At 53.6% G+C, this 14,923-nt stretch overlaps 1 protein-coding gene across 1 annotated transcript; it reads left to right on the top strand.

The window, feature by feature from the left end:
- The first annotated feature begins 3,840 nt into the window (after positions 1-3,840).
- LOC137906498 (voltage-dependent calcium channel gamma-2 subunit) lies at positions 3,841-12,924 on the top strand. Its single transcript, XM_068750773.1, has 4 exons — positions 3,841-4,060; positions 8,477-8,560; positions 12,015-12,155; positions 12,410-12,924. The coding sequence occupies exons 1-4, from the start codon at positions 3,850-3,852 to the stop codon at positions 12,922-12,924; spliced, it is 951 nt and encodes a 316-aa protein (XP_068606874.1). The 5' UTR covers positions 3,841-3,849.
- Positions 12,925-14,923: the final 1,999 nt, after the last annotated feature.

The raw sequence follows: 14,923 nt of genomic DNA, 5'->3' as shown, positions 1-14,923 counted from the left end.
CTCCTGCACTGAAGGAGCGCCGGTGGAGCAGGAGGAGGACACAGCGATGCAGCAACAACGACACGCTGATGGTGATGAAGGGGTTTTCTGTTCCTCTCATTTTGTCTCTGGCCGTCAGCAAGCAGAGTGCAGCAGGGTGAGAGGGGGAGGAGGAGGAGGAGGAGGAGGAGGAGGAGCAGAGTGGAATGTTAAACATGTCCTCTAGACCCGAGAGGAGGAGGAGGGAGGACGTTGCTGCCTCAAGCAGGAGAGTTTAACTATCTCATCCTGTTCATGAGCAGCAGGAAGCTGGACCGTCAGATGGGCGGAGTCAACGGTAATCAAACCGTCACGGTGACGAGAGAGCCGAGCCAAAGCTATCGATTTACCGCTCGATCTGCGGGCCAATCGTCACCGATGGTCCGGAAATCTGGGAATAAGAATAAGATCAGGGATAACGCAGCGCAGGGTTCCATCACGGGGCAGCAGGGATGAGGACTCAGGAGTCAGCTGAGGGGGGCCAATGCCTCCAGGGCGCCTCCTTTTCCAGGCATTTCCAAGCGGGAGCGTGGACGGGAGCGTGTGGGGAGCCGAGACATTGAAGCTGAAGGCCACCCGGTGACGGGACGGAGCCTCCTCACTACATCCGGGTCGGAACGCCGCTGCAGCAGCTCCGGCCCTTCAGCATCTGATGTTTTGACATTTAATTACAGAACCCCCCCCAAAAGGCATCTTAGTGTAATTCCACGCTTGTCCAACAGAGCGGGAGTTCTGTCTCCGGCATCCTCTGGAGGACGCCCGGATGAGCTTCCCAAACGTGGTACGAACGCTCCGGCTTTCCCCCGCTAGCGCCAGCAGCCTCGCATCTCGACGTTGTGGCGGGCGGCTGTGCACATCAGAGGCTGAGATGGCAGCGTGGGGTAAATGTCGTGCAGATTTCACCCCCCCCCCCCTGTGAGTTCGCCTTAGCGCAGTTTGGCCCACATCCACGCCGCCGCCGCCGCCGCTGCATGTGTGGGATGTGAGCTGCATATGGAGCGCCACAGCTCCTCTTCCTGGACGACTGTAGGCTCAGGGATTCGCTCTGTGGATCGAACTCGGCATCGTTTCAGGCTTCCCGGGGGCTGCAGGCTTAACGTGTGTGTGTGTGTGGGGGGGGGGCAGGAAAGGAATACACAAGTAATCCGGGATTACAATCCCAAATTGATACGCCGCACTTCCCCTACTTTAGTAGCACAAAGCAGAGTGATCTCATCGTGATGGGAAGCGGCGTTATCGTCCACGGCAACCACAGAAGTGATCTTTGGCAGCAGCTGCATGGAGGCATTAAGCAACAGCATCATCATCATCATCATCATCATCATCATCATCATCATCATCACGTCTTAGCCTCTTCATGTAAACGCTGCCTGTTACCTTCAGCCTGCTGCACCGTGTGTGTGTGTGCGTGTGTGTGTGTGCGTGTGTGTGCGTGTGTGTGCGTGTGCGTGTGTGTGTGCGTGTGCGTGTGCGTGTGTGCGTATGCGTGTGTGTGTGCGTGCGGATATCCCCATGAAGATGTCAGCCTATCACAACAGGGAGGCGGTTGCCGTGGAGGCGGCGAGGGGAGCTGTCCGTTTCAGCACCGCAGAGAGACAGCCGTCTCCGTGACGACGAACAGGACGGGACGCATGAAAGACTCCAAGTAAACACTTTAACATCAGCGTTGTTTGTTTGTTTGTTTGTTTGTTTGTTTGTTTGGAGCAGAATTATGGGAAACTGCTGGATGGATCTTAATAATAACAATCTGAAGTTGGGTTTAAGTTAGATCCCGTTAAATTCTGGAAGCGATCCGGATCCCCGTCTGGATACAAAAACAATCTGGATTTTCCCATTTACTTATAATGGAGGCTTTAAAAAAAAATCATATCTTATAAAATCTGCATTAAATTCAGTCACCAGAAATCAGAGTCATGAAGGGGTCCGATCAGAACCATCATGAAACACGTCTCCTGGTTCTGATCCAGAATGAGGTCAGGGACAAATATTACATTTTACATTACATTACATCCCTCGCTCTCTCTCTCTTTCTCCCCCTCCCTCCCCCCTCTCTCTCTTTCTCTCCTCGCTATCTCGCTCGCTCTCTCTCTTTCTCCCTCTCTGTCTCTTTCTCTCCCTCCCTCCCCCCTCTCTCTCTCTTTCTCCCCCTCCCTCCCCTCTCTCTCTTTCTCTCCTCGCTATCTCGCTCGCTCTCTCTTTCTTCCTCTCTCTCTCGCTTTCTCTCTCCCCCCCCTCTCTCTCTCTCTCTCTCCCTCTCTCTCTTTCTCCCCCTCCCTCCCCCCTCTCTCTCTTTCTTCCTCTCTCTCTCGCTTTCTCTCCCCCCCCCCCCCCCCTCTCTCTCCTACCCATCCGCCCCCTCCTCCTCCACTTCTATCTGAGCTCGGTGAAGGAGGAACCCGAGGATCCGCTCTCCGTTGAATTGGACATTATTTATCTTTTGCGCACCCCCCCCCCCCCCCCCCCACGCCTGACAGCCGTCCCCAAACATCCGTTGCTCCTTGATGATTCCTCACGACTCTTACGCGATGACAGCGAGCGGCTGCGCGCGCGTGTGCGCCCGCGACATCGCCGCGTAGGATCGCTCGGATGCCGGAGGAAGCGGCTGCGACTCCGCGGGTGATGCTCGGCCTCTCCGCCTGGATGCGCCCCTCTCTGCGCGGCGTGCTGTCGGTCCCGCTGCCCGCATCCACCTTCAGCAGATTCCCTCCGTCGCCGGGGAAAGGTCTAGGGAACACATATGGAAGCCGGGGATCGGAATTTTAGGAAAAAGGAAAGCTAAGCAGGCTGTCGTTTGATGTTTGTAACTTCCTCTTGTTTTTTTATTTGGAAGGAGGGAGCACATCGCCCCTTCGTCTCCTGAGGAATGGCTGTTGGCTGATTTTTGGGGACTGCTTTGAATTTGTTCTTTTACTTCTCCTTCTCATCCGGTTCCTTTTGTTCTTTTGGGCCCTGCCTGTTCCGGTGCCGGCATCAGCCTCTTCCAGCGGCGTGCATGTGACACCCGATCCATCAGGGATGAGCCTCCATCATTCACGCTCCCAGTGGGCTCCATCAGCGTAGACGGGCCTGCCTTTGCCCTTTTTTGGGGGGGGGGCGGCTTTGAAAGAAATCAGGCCGCCAACGTCCGTGTGAACGAACCACCCTCCGCCCCCGCACCCCGGCGTCTCCTCACACTGTGTGCATGCGTGTGCTCGTCCGTGTTCAGGTGTGTGCAAGTGAAAGTTTATAGTGTGTGTGTGTATGTGTGTGTGTGTTCCATGCATCCACTTTGAAGCTGTAATGTACGGATCTGCTTTATTCAGCAGAGAAAGCCAAAAGCGGGCCTAGAGGGCCACCCAGAACCAGACCAGAACCAGAGCAGAACCAGACCAGAACCCCCGTCTCCTCGGCACCGCTGCCTTTCTTCACGGTTTGACATTCAGAGGCCTTCCAACTCAACTAAGTAGGCCTCCGTCCCGGACCAGGTCTCCTGTGGGATCTGCTGGAGGCCTGTGTTTTTAGGTCAGCGCTTTATCCGGAGCAGGGCGGATAACTTGGGGACTAGAACTAAAGACCCGTGCTGCTCAGGGTCCTGCTGTCCTCACCTCCGGTCGCTTTGACCCACCTATCCTTTCATTTTCATCTCTTTGCTGTCTCACCCAAAAACCAACCATACGATTCCCCCCGAGCTCCCCGAATTCCCCCGCCCCCCCAGCGGCCCCCCGCCGCCGTCATCCACCCGACGCCGCCCACCCCCCATTTTCCGAGCTGGCGTGGCGACGCAAACTCACAAATATTTACTTCCTGTACATCAAGAAGAAAGGGGGCCCCCCTTTCGTGGAATGCGGCAACATGGGCGTGTTTGACCGCGGAGTTCAGATGCTGCTGACCACGGTCGGGGCCTTCGCCGCCTTCAGCCTCATGACCATCGCCGTGGGAACGGACTACTGGCTGTACTCTCGTGGCGTCTGCAAGGTCAAAAGCACCAATGAGAACGAGACCAGCAAGAAGAACGAGGAAGTGATGACGCACTCGGGCCTCTGGAGGACCTGCTGCCTGGAAGGTGAGATCGATCAATCAATCACACCTATCTATCTATCTGTTGGTTGCCGTGTTGCCCCAGGTTCTGATTGTAGTTCTGAGTCTGCCGGGTATAGCGACCCCCGGTAATCCTCCCCAGCCCGTGTGCCTTCCTGAAATGTTCGTTTACTAGCGACTGAAACAGGAAGTTGATGTGAAGATGAGAACGATGTGAGCGGGTTCAGCTCGGTTCTGATGTCGGATCTCAGGCAGGAAGTTGATGCAGAACGAATGCTTGATCTGGATCATGTGACCTGGAGCTCGAACCCTCACCTGTAGACCTCGTGGTCCTCACGCCTCACATGGCTACCAGCAACCAATTGATTATTGATTGGGTTAGAAGGTCCACAGTCCATCCTGAGTCACAGGTGCCCCCCCCCCCCCCCGCCCCCCCGTGTATCCCTGACTTCATGAGCTTTCGCGGAGTGAAAAGGTCACGTGATTTGGATTTAAAAACAAGACCGTAAAACCATTGCTCCGCGTCCCTTTGAGGACAAACTGCGTGTTTGAGACAGAAACCTCTGAACGCACGGATCCGTGCGCGCTCACCCCGTGCGCTCTGCTCATCCTCCCCCTCTAAGTGGCTTTACTTTTCACGCAGCGCACTCCGCGTACTTGGCACCGGAGATTAGAAACGGTTCGGAGCAGGGAGGGATCCGAGAGTGATCCAGGGGGGAGAGGAGAAGAGAGGAGAGGAGAGGAGAGGAGAGGATGGAGGGAGAGAAAGCGCAGGCGGCCCTGCTTTTCTGCCCCCCCAGGCTTCCTGCAGCGCTATCTGTAACGCGCAGGCCCGCGTTCTCTCAAGCCCGCCTTGCCCCGGCTGACGTCATACGTCACCGGGCGTATCGCTGGAGACGCGACGCCGTGTCTCCCAGACGCCGGTGGCTGCAGCGGTTCCGTCACAGAACAGAAGCGATCACGCGTGTTTGATCCACCCATTGACTCACGCGCTGCAGATCTGATGCTGCTGTGTCTGTGTGTGCGCGTGCGTGCATTACAGCGATGACATTCATTATGCTAATAGCCATCAGCTCGTTCGTTTTGCAGCAGAGCCTCTTTTATTTCATCTCAGCTCCACACCAGGTCCAGGATGGAACAGATTACATGGAATCGGATTACAAAAATGCCCCCCCCCCCCCCCCGTGAGCCTGTCATCCTGGACAGATGGCTCCGTATCTGCCGTCCAGCTGTGGAGGCTGGCGCCAGGAACCCGGCCCGTAGCGGTCCTGTGTGATGGATCTGGCCTCAGGACGGCCCCTCGGAGGCCGTTGCTGCCCTGGGGGGGGGGCATCCTTGACAGGTGGAGCCCAGCAAGCTCTAAATGCTGCCGTTAATCTCCATCGCGGCAGGCTGGAGGTGCGTTTGACGCTTTCACTTGAGCATCTGAACCAGGTGGCGCTAAAACAATCAGCCACGCCTAATCCCCAATGGCCTTCTCATTGGCTAATTATTACAGGACCCCCCCCCCCCTCCGTCCTTGAGGCCGCATTAGGCGGTGTAGCGACGGCAGCGTAGCGCTCTGCTAGCAGCACAAGGCCGCATGTCAAACGGGCATCACGGCCTCTCAATCAAAGGAAGCAGTCATACACACCTGGGACACACACGCCACTCTGCACCACGGGAGGGACATCAATCACACACACACACACACACACGCACACGCTGGGAGACACAAGGACACGCCTGTAAGACATGCGTCATGTTTTAAAGACGCAGCAGATGCTGCTATTCATTATGTTTTAGTCACAACGGCTGTTTTTATTTTATGATTATTGCAAATCAAAAGAAAAAATGGTACAAAGACAGGGGCGGGGGGGGGGGCAGTGAAGCTGCTCAGGCCAATCAGAGAAGAGGAGACTAAACACACGGCACAAAGCAGGAAGCAACTCGAAGCCCACGGCTTCGCCTCGCAAGAACATTCTCATGAACTTTGACCCGTTGTTTTTAACATTCACAGCAAAGATGAATTAATTAGCATCCAGAGCCGCGCCGCTACAGGATGCTAACACTCTGATGGTGTGACTTCCTCCACGCTAACAGAAGGTCGTGTGCTGCGTTTCACAGTGGGGTCCGGTGCAGCGGCACCAGCGTGGCGTTCTTGGTCGTACAGTAGTCGGGTCGGCGTGGCGTGGAGCCGTTGGCACCGCCACACGGTCTGTTTAACGCCTGGTGGGGGAGGTGCTGACAGCCGACTGCGCCCTAATCCTGCACGCATCGGGCGCCAAAGGAGTGACCGGGGAAGCGTGTGTGTGCGTGCGTGTGTGTGCGTGCGTGTGTGTGCGTGATTTGCATGCATATCTCTCTGCAGTCCCGCCCCTTTAACAACGACTTCTTCTTCTTCTTCTTCTTTGAGAGCTGAGCTGTTTGGCTTTACTTTAAAGTTCTGTGAGTTTTCGCTGAATGCCGTTGCCACGGCGACCGACAGTTCAACATGACGCCGTAAGCTGAAACTCAAACATCCAGAATCTAATTTTCTTGATTGTCTTCAGCAGCTGTTGCTGTAAATAGATCTCATAATTGAACGTGATCCACGTTAGACCAGGACCCGTCTTCAGATCCGTATTGATCCAGATCCATCCAGCTGTTTTTCAGTAATTCTGCTATCAGACAGACAAACGGCACCTCCTTGGCGGCGGTAATAAAGGGCCCGTCTTCGCAGCGTTTACCTGTGATCAGCTGGTTCAGAGAGAGCTGTCTAACGCACGCCGTGGGTTAGGATGCTTCATACGAGGATGTTCGTCACCTAGGGTCCCATAAGATTGGTCTAAATCCTCAGTGGGGCCAGCCCCCCCCCACCCCGCTGGCCGTGAGGATGAGTGAGTGAAGGAATCATCCTCACCCCCGAGGGGAAGGTTGCTCTCGGAATAATAGTGTCTGTTCCGTGTTTAAGCAGGTTGTATAATTTAACAAGGCCAATTTGGAAGAGCGACACCTCATTATGACAACTGGAGGAGGAGGAGGAGGAGGTGAAGGAGGAGGAGGAGGAGGGAATTAAACTCATTAACAGACAAAAGTGGATCTCACATGATGACGTAAAGTTCTGTCCACGCTGTCGAGACCAAAAAGAGCGCTCCTGATTTGAATAGATGAGCAAAGAGAGAGAGGAGGAGGAGGAGGAGGAGGAGGGCTGAGCTGCCAGCTCAGTTAAAATGGGATGCTGGTCCTCGGGGTCCTCACACATGTATGCATGTAAGAGACAGATAGAGGAGAGAGGGAGAAGGAGGAGACATTACTATTCCCGATTACATGTGCTCCCGGTGCAGCGTGGGTGGGCATGTGTTGGAGGGAGGGGGGGAGCGAGGAGAGAGGAGTAATTGAGGAGCGATGGACATTCTGCCTGGCAGCCGCGTGACATGATGTGAAATCTTCATGTGAAGACGCCGCCGAATGAAAAGAAAACACAGATACAGACGAGCGTTATCGAAGCAGAGGGAGACTTCGCACGTCTCCTAGCAACAGTGACAGACACCATTTTGAACGGCGTGGCTACATGTAAGCTAAGTGGTGGGGGAAACCCGCTGATGTCATTCGAGCTGATGCACACCGAGTCCTGGCTCGGGGTGAAGGCGGGGGGATGACCTCCGGATGACCTCCGGTTTCCAGAACAGAAAGGGGACGCGTTCAGTCTTGACCCGGGATCTAAAGGTGACATTAAATGTGGATTTCCTGTCAGGATAATGAGTTCCAACCCAGAGGAGGAGAGTCCTCGGTCCACATGGTCGCCGGCGTTCCCACCCACCTCGCGGTTTATTCTCACGCTGCTCGTCTGATGTTCTGACGTTCGGATTACGTGGAACAGAGCGGCTCTTCCAGGCCTTGTCTATTTTACTTTGTTACCTCCACCAAGGAGCTTCTGGGTTTAACGTTTGTTTTTCTGTTAGCAGGATTTAGGAAAAACTGCTGGATGAATACAAATCTGAAGATGGGTCTAATTTAAATCCCATTAAATTCTGAGAGCGATCCGGATTCCCGTCTGGATACAGAAACATCTGGATTTTCCCATTTACTTTATAATGGAGGCTTTTATATATATATACATATTGTAAAATCTGCATTTGATTCAGTCACCAAACATCAGTCATAAAGGGGTCCGATATGAACCATCATGAAACATGTCTTCTGGTTCTGATCCAGAATGAGGTCAGGAACAAATATTACATTAAAACCAACTGATCAACTCTGATTCACTTTGACGTTTCATGTTGGTGAATAAAGATACCGAGAACAATGTAGAACCTTCTGGTACTGATCCAGATCACCGTGTGGACGGTGCAGATCCAGTTAGGAGGGGAATGAGCTGCTTGGGGGAGGTCTGTGCTCTCCCGGTGCTTTCCTAGATCACACTGTTCCTCCTTCAGCATCGATTATTCCTGTGTGAATGATTTCCTCTCTCACGCAGGTTCCTTTAAAGGCATGTGTAAGCAGATCGATCACTTTCCCGAGGATGCTGACTACGCGGCGGACGCTTCAGAGTATTTCCTACGTGAGTCCTTCTCTCTTTCTCCAGGGTGGGGGGGGGGGGGGGGTCATGGGAACTTTAATTATTAAAGTTTCAGCATCTTTTAAAAGTAAAAAAAAAAAGCATCGGGATCAACTCCAGCTGTGCAGAACTGAAATGGAGAGGGAGAGGAAAATCGGCCAGGGAAGTCATGGAGGAAGGTGGGAGGCGATGGATGGGGAACAAAAACAGGAAGTCCAGGAGGTGAAAGGAGGGCAGAAAGAGGGGAGGTGAAGGAGGTGAAGGTAGTAGGGTCCCAGTGCAGCGCTGCCGCCGTCCCGGGGGTTTGCCAATTAGGACGCTGGCGTCTATAAATACTGCTATGTGGGTCACACCTCTCCTTCTTCCTCCGTGCTTTCCGTCCATCCGTCTGTCTGTCTCCGCTGAGGCCTGCGTTCCGGTCTGACAGCTGGTGGATGGATGCCGTAGGGGTGGAGCGAGGGGACGGAGGCGGAGCTTCAGAAAGTTAGGTTGTATTCATTTTGACCCGGCTGGGGTCTACAGGTGGGTCGCCTGGAGAGCGTCCACACTCCGATGATGTTGGAGCCAGAAATGATCATTTAGCACTTCCTGTTTCCTCGTATCCTCGTATCCACGGAAACAGTTCTGTCAGAGGAGAAAGGAGGAGCTTCTAATAGCCGTGGACAAAACTACAAAATTAAATATTAAAGCGCTTAAATAAACGGGACACCTGAACTCAAAGAGCTCTGGATGCAAATCTGCCAAATTCCTGACAAATTCTGACAATGGTTTCATTTTAAAATTGAAAATGACACACTGGTCCATTATAGCTGTTAACCAGAACCACAGCCCAAACAGATCAACGGGCCTGCAGGCGATCCGGTGCTCTGAGCTCCACTCGTATGGACTGACGGATGACATCATGCTCGTAGATGCTGTGACACGCGTTAGAGTCCCAGCTCATTATCAATAACCGATCAATCACAAGTCGCCCTGAATCAATCAGCTAACTGCGCCTCACCTGGACTCCACCCTCAGCGGCTTTGCTTCGTCATGCGGGTGACTTTAAGTATTTAAATATATTTAATATTCATATTAACCGGCCTCCTTTTATGCATTTCTGAGCCCCGGTGCAATAAAAGGTGTGTAATTACTGCGCCGGGGAACTAAAGACTATTTATAAACGGTGCCACGAGGCCTGGCAGGGAGGCTGCTAGCATTAGCTGAACGGGCGAGGCTATTCCTTCACGCCGGCCTTTGGGCGCCGCCTTCTCACGGTCGCGCCACCGCGATAGGTCAGTTTCAAGCCGCGTGTTGGACGCGCTATCCGTATTGACGGCGCTCTATTTAAAGGTTTCCCACGCCGTCTCGCCCCCGCCACCCCCCACAAACCGCTCTCCCCGGGTGAATCTGTGCATGCGGTTACGTAAGGGTGAGAAGTCGGCCTTCCTCCTTCAGCGGCGCCATCGGCACCGGCCACGGCGGGAAGGCAGAACCGTCTGAATTTGACCTCTGTAATCAATAATCCAAGCTAATGCTAACGCTTTATGCTAACAGAACAAACACGTCTTAATGGCAAAATGAACACGCCGTGGCTCTTCTTAGACCGCTGCGATGCTAATACTCCACATCCAGAGGAGGCGCGTACCGTCGTCCTGCTGATGTCAGCGCCGGTATTTTTGGGAGCCCGGTTGTTACATGGAGGCGGGTCACGGTTTGTGTGAGTAATGCGTCGTGATGCCGACGGGCGAGTGTGTGTGTGTGCGACGTTCACACGAACACACACACACATCTGCCTGGTGGTGCTTCTACTGGTGACCAGTCTGTCAGCCACACACACACACACACACACACACACACACACCCTTTATTTATCCCACTGCCTGGTTGATTCTGCTGCAGTGGTGTGTGTGGGTGTGTGTGTGTGTGTGTGTGTGTGTGGCTGACTTGTGCTTTCATTAGCTGCAGCAGAGGAGAGCCTTGTAATTGTGGCTGAATTATAGAGGTGGAGGGGGGGGGGACACACCACCGTGGGAGCTCCCTGGGTTCACACACACACACACACACACACACACACACATAAACGTACAGACATCAGCTCAACAAGCTATGAAGCGAACACACTCATCGATCAACCTCCCACACACTCCTGCTCCAGTGGGGTGTTTCCCATACACACTCTAGTACGGAGGAAACACACACACACACACACACACGCACACACACACACGCCCACGTGGGAATCCAACAGCACAGAACATGTGGTAGTGGGAACAGATAAGTGGGAATAACAAAAGGCTCATTTGTTCTCCGTGTTGAAGCTGGATGCGGATCAAGGTGGATGTGGATCATGGTGAATGTGGATCATGGTGGATGTGGATCAAGACCAGATCTGATTCTATGGGATGTGAGGGAAGGGGTGTGTTTACTGTCCTCCAGTGCTACATGCTATTAGCCAATAGTAATCAATCGACTCATTCATGGTATTTTTGCAAATTTGTGTGATTACGACCCGTTTGAAATGTCACGAAGCGGGTGGTAACGTATGAATACGATCAATACTCTCCCTCTGGATAATTGTTTCAGTAAACCTTCCGAGCTCATTCCCCATTTAAAATGACTCCGCCGCTGCACGATCCAACAATATTACAAATCATTTACCTGCAGCTCATTAGCATACAGGTGATCGGCTCCAGCGGCTCCTCGTCAATATCAATTTATTTTTCCCTGGAAGGACAAAACCGGACCGAGCCCGGCGACCGCAGCATCGTCATGACAACCTGAGACCAAATCAGGACGTCGGCCACGCGGAGGACAGACAGACAGACGGCTGATGGACAGAATGACGAGGGAGGGAAAGAAGTTAGAATAAATAATCAATTAGAATAAAAGAATCGGTGGGTTCATGAGAGGGTATTGATTAAGATTGATTATTATTAGAACAATGTTTAGTGAGAATTAAAATAACAGTTTTGTGCGTGCGTGTGCGTGTGCGTGCGTGTGCGTGTGTGTGTGCGTGTGTGTGCGTGTGCGCGCGTGTGTGCGTGTGCGTATGTGTGTGCGTGCGTGTGTGTGTGCGTGTGTGTGCGTGTGCGCGCGTGTGCGTGCGTGCGTGTGCGTGCGTGCGTGTGTGTGTGCGTGCGTGTGTGTGTGCGTGCGTGTGCGTGCGTGCGTGTGTGTGTGCGTGCGTGCATGTGTGCATGTGTGTGCGCGCGTGCGTGTGCGCGCGTACGTGTGTGCGTGCGTGTGTGTGCGTGTGTGTGTGTACGTGTGTGCGTGCGTGTGTGTACGTGTGTGCGTGCGTGTGTGTACGTGTGTGCGTGTGTGTGTGTGTGCGTGTGTGTGTGCGCGTGTGTGTGTGTGCGTGTGTGCGTGCATGTGTGTGTGTGCGTGCGTGTGTGTGCGCGTGTGCGTGCATGTGTGTGTGTGTGTGTGTGTGCGTGTGCGCGTGCGTGTGTGCGTGTGTGTGTGTGTCCAGGGGCTGTACGAGCTTCCAGTATCTTCCCCATCCTGAGTGTCATCCTCCTCTTCATGGGGGGCCTTTGCATCGCCGCCAGCGAGTTCTACAAGTCACGCCACAACATCATCCTCAGCTCCGGCATCCTCTTCGTCTCCGCAGGTGTGTGTGTGTGTGGGGGGGGGGGGCGATGGCAGGAAGTCGTAGGTCCTCTGAGCGTCCTCTGGGTCTCGGCCGTGGACAGATAACGACCGTCCTGGAGGCTGTTTTCCATCAGACGACGGTACTGCCTCGGAGTAGCTGATCGTCATAGCAACTACACGGTCGCTAGCGAGTCAGATTCAGCCCGTAGGGGTCGTTCGTGTATTTGTTGTGCATCTTAGCGTCCATCTGATCGCCCTTTGTCGTCATTTCAGGCCTGAGCAACATCATCGGAATCATCGTGTACATTTCAGCCAACAGCGGCGACCCGTCCAAGAGCGACTCCAAGAAGAACAGCTACTCCTACGGCTGGTCCTTCTACTTCGGCGCTCTCTCCTTCATCATGGCCGAAATGGTGGGCGTGCTGGCGGTGCACATGTTCATCGATCGCCACCGGGAGCTGCGCGTGGGGGCCAGGGCTGCCGACTACCTCCAAGGCGCGGCCATCACGCGCATCCCGAGCTACCGCTATCGCTATCGGCGCCGCTCACGCTCCTCGTCCCGTTCCACGGATCCCTCGCACTCCCGCGAGGCGTCGCCGCTGGGCCTGAAGGCCTTCGGGACGCTGCCCTCGACCGAGCTGTCGATGTACACGCTGCCCAAGGGTCAAACGGGCACGCCGACGGCCACCTATAACTCCACGGAGCGGGACCACAACTTCCTGCAGGTCCACAACTGCATCCAGAAGGACCTGAAAGACTCGGCCAACCGACGCACCACACCCGTATGAAACGGAGGGAGGGACCTCGGACTACAGGAAATGAAAAGGAATTTGGGGGGAAGGGGGGGGGGGGGGGCTCATCGGATCGAGAGGAAACGAAAACGGAACATGCATGATCTACCATCGTTTGACAGGTTTTTAGCGTGTGTGAAAAGATTCAAGTGGGAGAACGGGTGAGGGGGGGCAGGGGGGGTGGGGGTTGGTGGGCTGGGGCAGACGACCTATTAACAGGTGAACTTTATATTTTTTAATCTTCCTCTGATGAGAAAAGGGGCGCTGTTGGCCCCACCTGTGACCCCGCCTGTGACCCCGCCCCCTCACAGCCCACTCCTCTCTTTTAGTTGCTGTATCTTAATTTCATTCTTTCGTCGCATCGATACTGTGAACCGTTGCAGTTTGGGATTTCTGACAGGGAGCAATTCAGGCTGCAAAAAAAATCCTATTAAAAAAACGCATTAATATATGTATTGATTATATATAAATATCTGTTGATAAATTATGACTAGAGTTCCCCGACGCAAAAATAACTACAAAAAAATCTAAATCCAGTCGTCGTGGAAACCAAGGTGGAGCGAACTGATGGGCGAAGGCTTCCGCCGAAAGTATTCGACACATTCTGTTGCAAAAAACAAAAAAACAAACAAAACATATGGCCTTCCACCGTAACCCTGGCAACCGATCACTGTTCAGGATCGGCTCGAGGTGAAACGGTGACCTTACTTTCCTTTGTTCCGTAAGGGGAGGAGGCGAGGAGAGAACTCTGGCCGCCGGGGTGGGAGACTGTGGACGAATGAAACGCCACGGCTGCCAAAGACAAAAAGTAGGGCGTGGCAGAAGATGGCTACCGGCGAGGTGAAGCTGAGGGACTCCGATTTACATGCATGCTGATCAAAGGACATCCAATCTGCTTTTAAGGAGCTTCTTGAACCAACAACCTACCACGTAAGGGCAGTGACGAATAGAAGCTAACGTTGCCGTGTCTATTTCTGCATTTCTTTTCCTCCTTTGCTTCTTCTTTGTTGGGGTTTTCGGGTTTGGGCTTCAGCGTACCGGAACAAGAACAAACTCTGGAGAACGAAGCAGAAGAAAATCTTTTTGTTCAACTTTCTGTTTCTGGAACTCTCAGCCTTAGTCTCTTTTTTGTTATTCTTCGTTTCCTTTCTTTGTGTTGTAAATGAGAAGCTAAAACAAAAGCGTAATGTCTTTCAAGGTGCCAAAACGGAATGATTCTGAACTCGGACGCATCAAGTCCTGATGACAAATAAAAACTGAACCCCCCCAGCGGGAACAGAGCGAGTCTTTGTGGTATCTTTGTGGCTACAGGTGCACAACGTGATGATGTCACAGACTCCCACTAAACCAAGATGGAGCTCGTGTTTGTGTTGGTGGGAATGGCAGCAGCGCTTCCTGACTTCCTGTCCGGAACGCCGTCTCCACGCCTTTACTCAACCTCACCCCATCATGGTACGTGAGTCTCTGTCCCGCTGTCTCGCTGATCCTCACGTTCGCTCGTCACGCTCGTTCCCGACAGCTGCTGACGCGCGCCTTCAATATCTGTGGAGATGAAGAAGCCCCTCCCAGAGCAATAAGCAGCAGCCCCCGGTGCGCACCGAGATCTTATTAAGTTCTACTCCCAAGACCGAAGCGCCGCTTCCGCAGACGGGCACGCGGAGACCGGGGTCAACGCGCACGCCTCGGTGCGCAGAGGCGCCCAGGAAAATAATCTGCAGGCCGACGCACGAAGAGCCTGGATGTTCGTCCGTTCGCTTAAACTGGCGCGGACAGCCTCACGCGCACGAAGGACGCGCACGCGCCATAACGACTAATTATGAGCGCGTAACATTGTGAAGCGATAATCATGAGAAGGGAACAAGCACAGATCCTCGGAACAAAGTGGATTTATTATGGAGGAACACGTATTTTTACAATATCCGGTCAAAGTGGGGCGGGAGCAAAGACAAGGAGAAAAACCAATCAGAGGTCAGCAGCGAGGGAACAAGGGCACGGC

This window comes from Brachionichthys hirsutus, chromosome 17, assembly GCF_040956055.1.
Source record: "Brachionichthys hirsutus isolate HB-005 chromosome 17, CSIRO-AGI_Bhir_v1, whole genome shotgun sequence".
NCBI classification, from domain to species: domain Eukaryota; kingdom Metazoa; phylum Chordata; class Actinopteri; order Lophiiformes; family Brachionichthyidae; genus Brachionichthys; species Brachionichthys hirsutus.
The sequence above is the reverse complement of the archived record's forward strand: the minus strand, read 5'-3'. Positions and strand labels throughout refer to the sequence as shown.

Coding starts and splice junctions, on each gene's coding strand:
- LOC137906498 (XM_068750773.1), top strand. CDS start 3,850: ATGGGCGTGTTTGACCGCGGAGTTCAGATGCTGCTGACCACGGTCGGG. Junction 4,061..8,476: donor GAGGACCTGCTGCCTGGAAG/GTGAGATCGATC, acceptor TCTCTCACGCAG/GTTCCTTTAAAGGCATGTGT. Junction 8,561..12,014: donor CGCTTCAGAGTATTTCCTAC/GTGAGTCCTTCT, acceptor GTGTGTGTCCAG/GGGCTGTACGAGCTTCCAGT.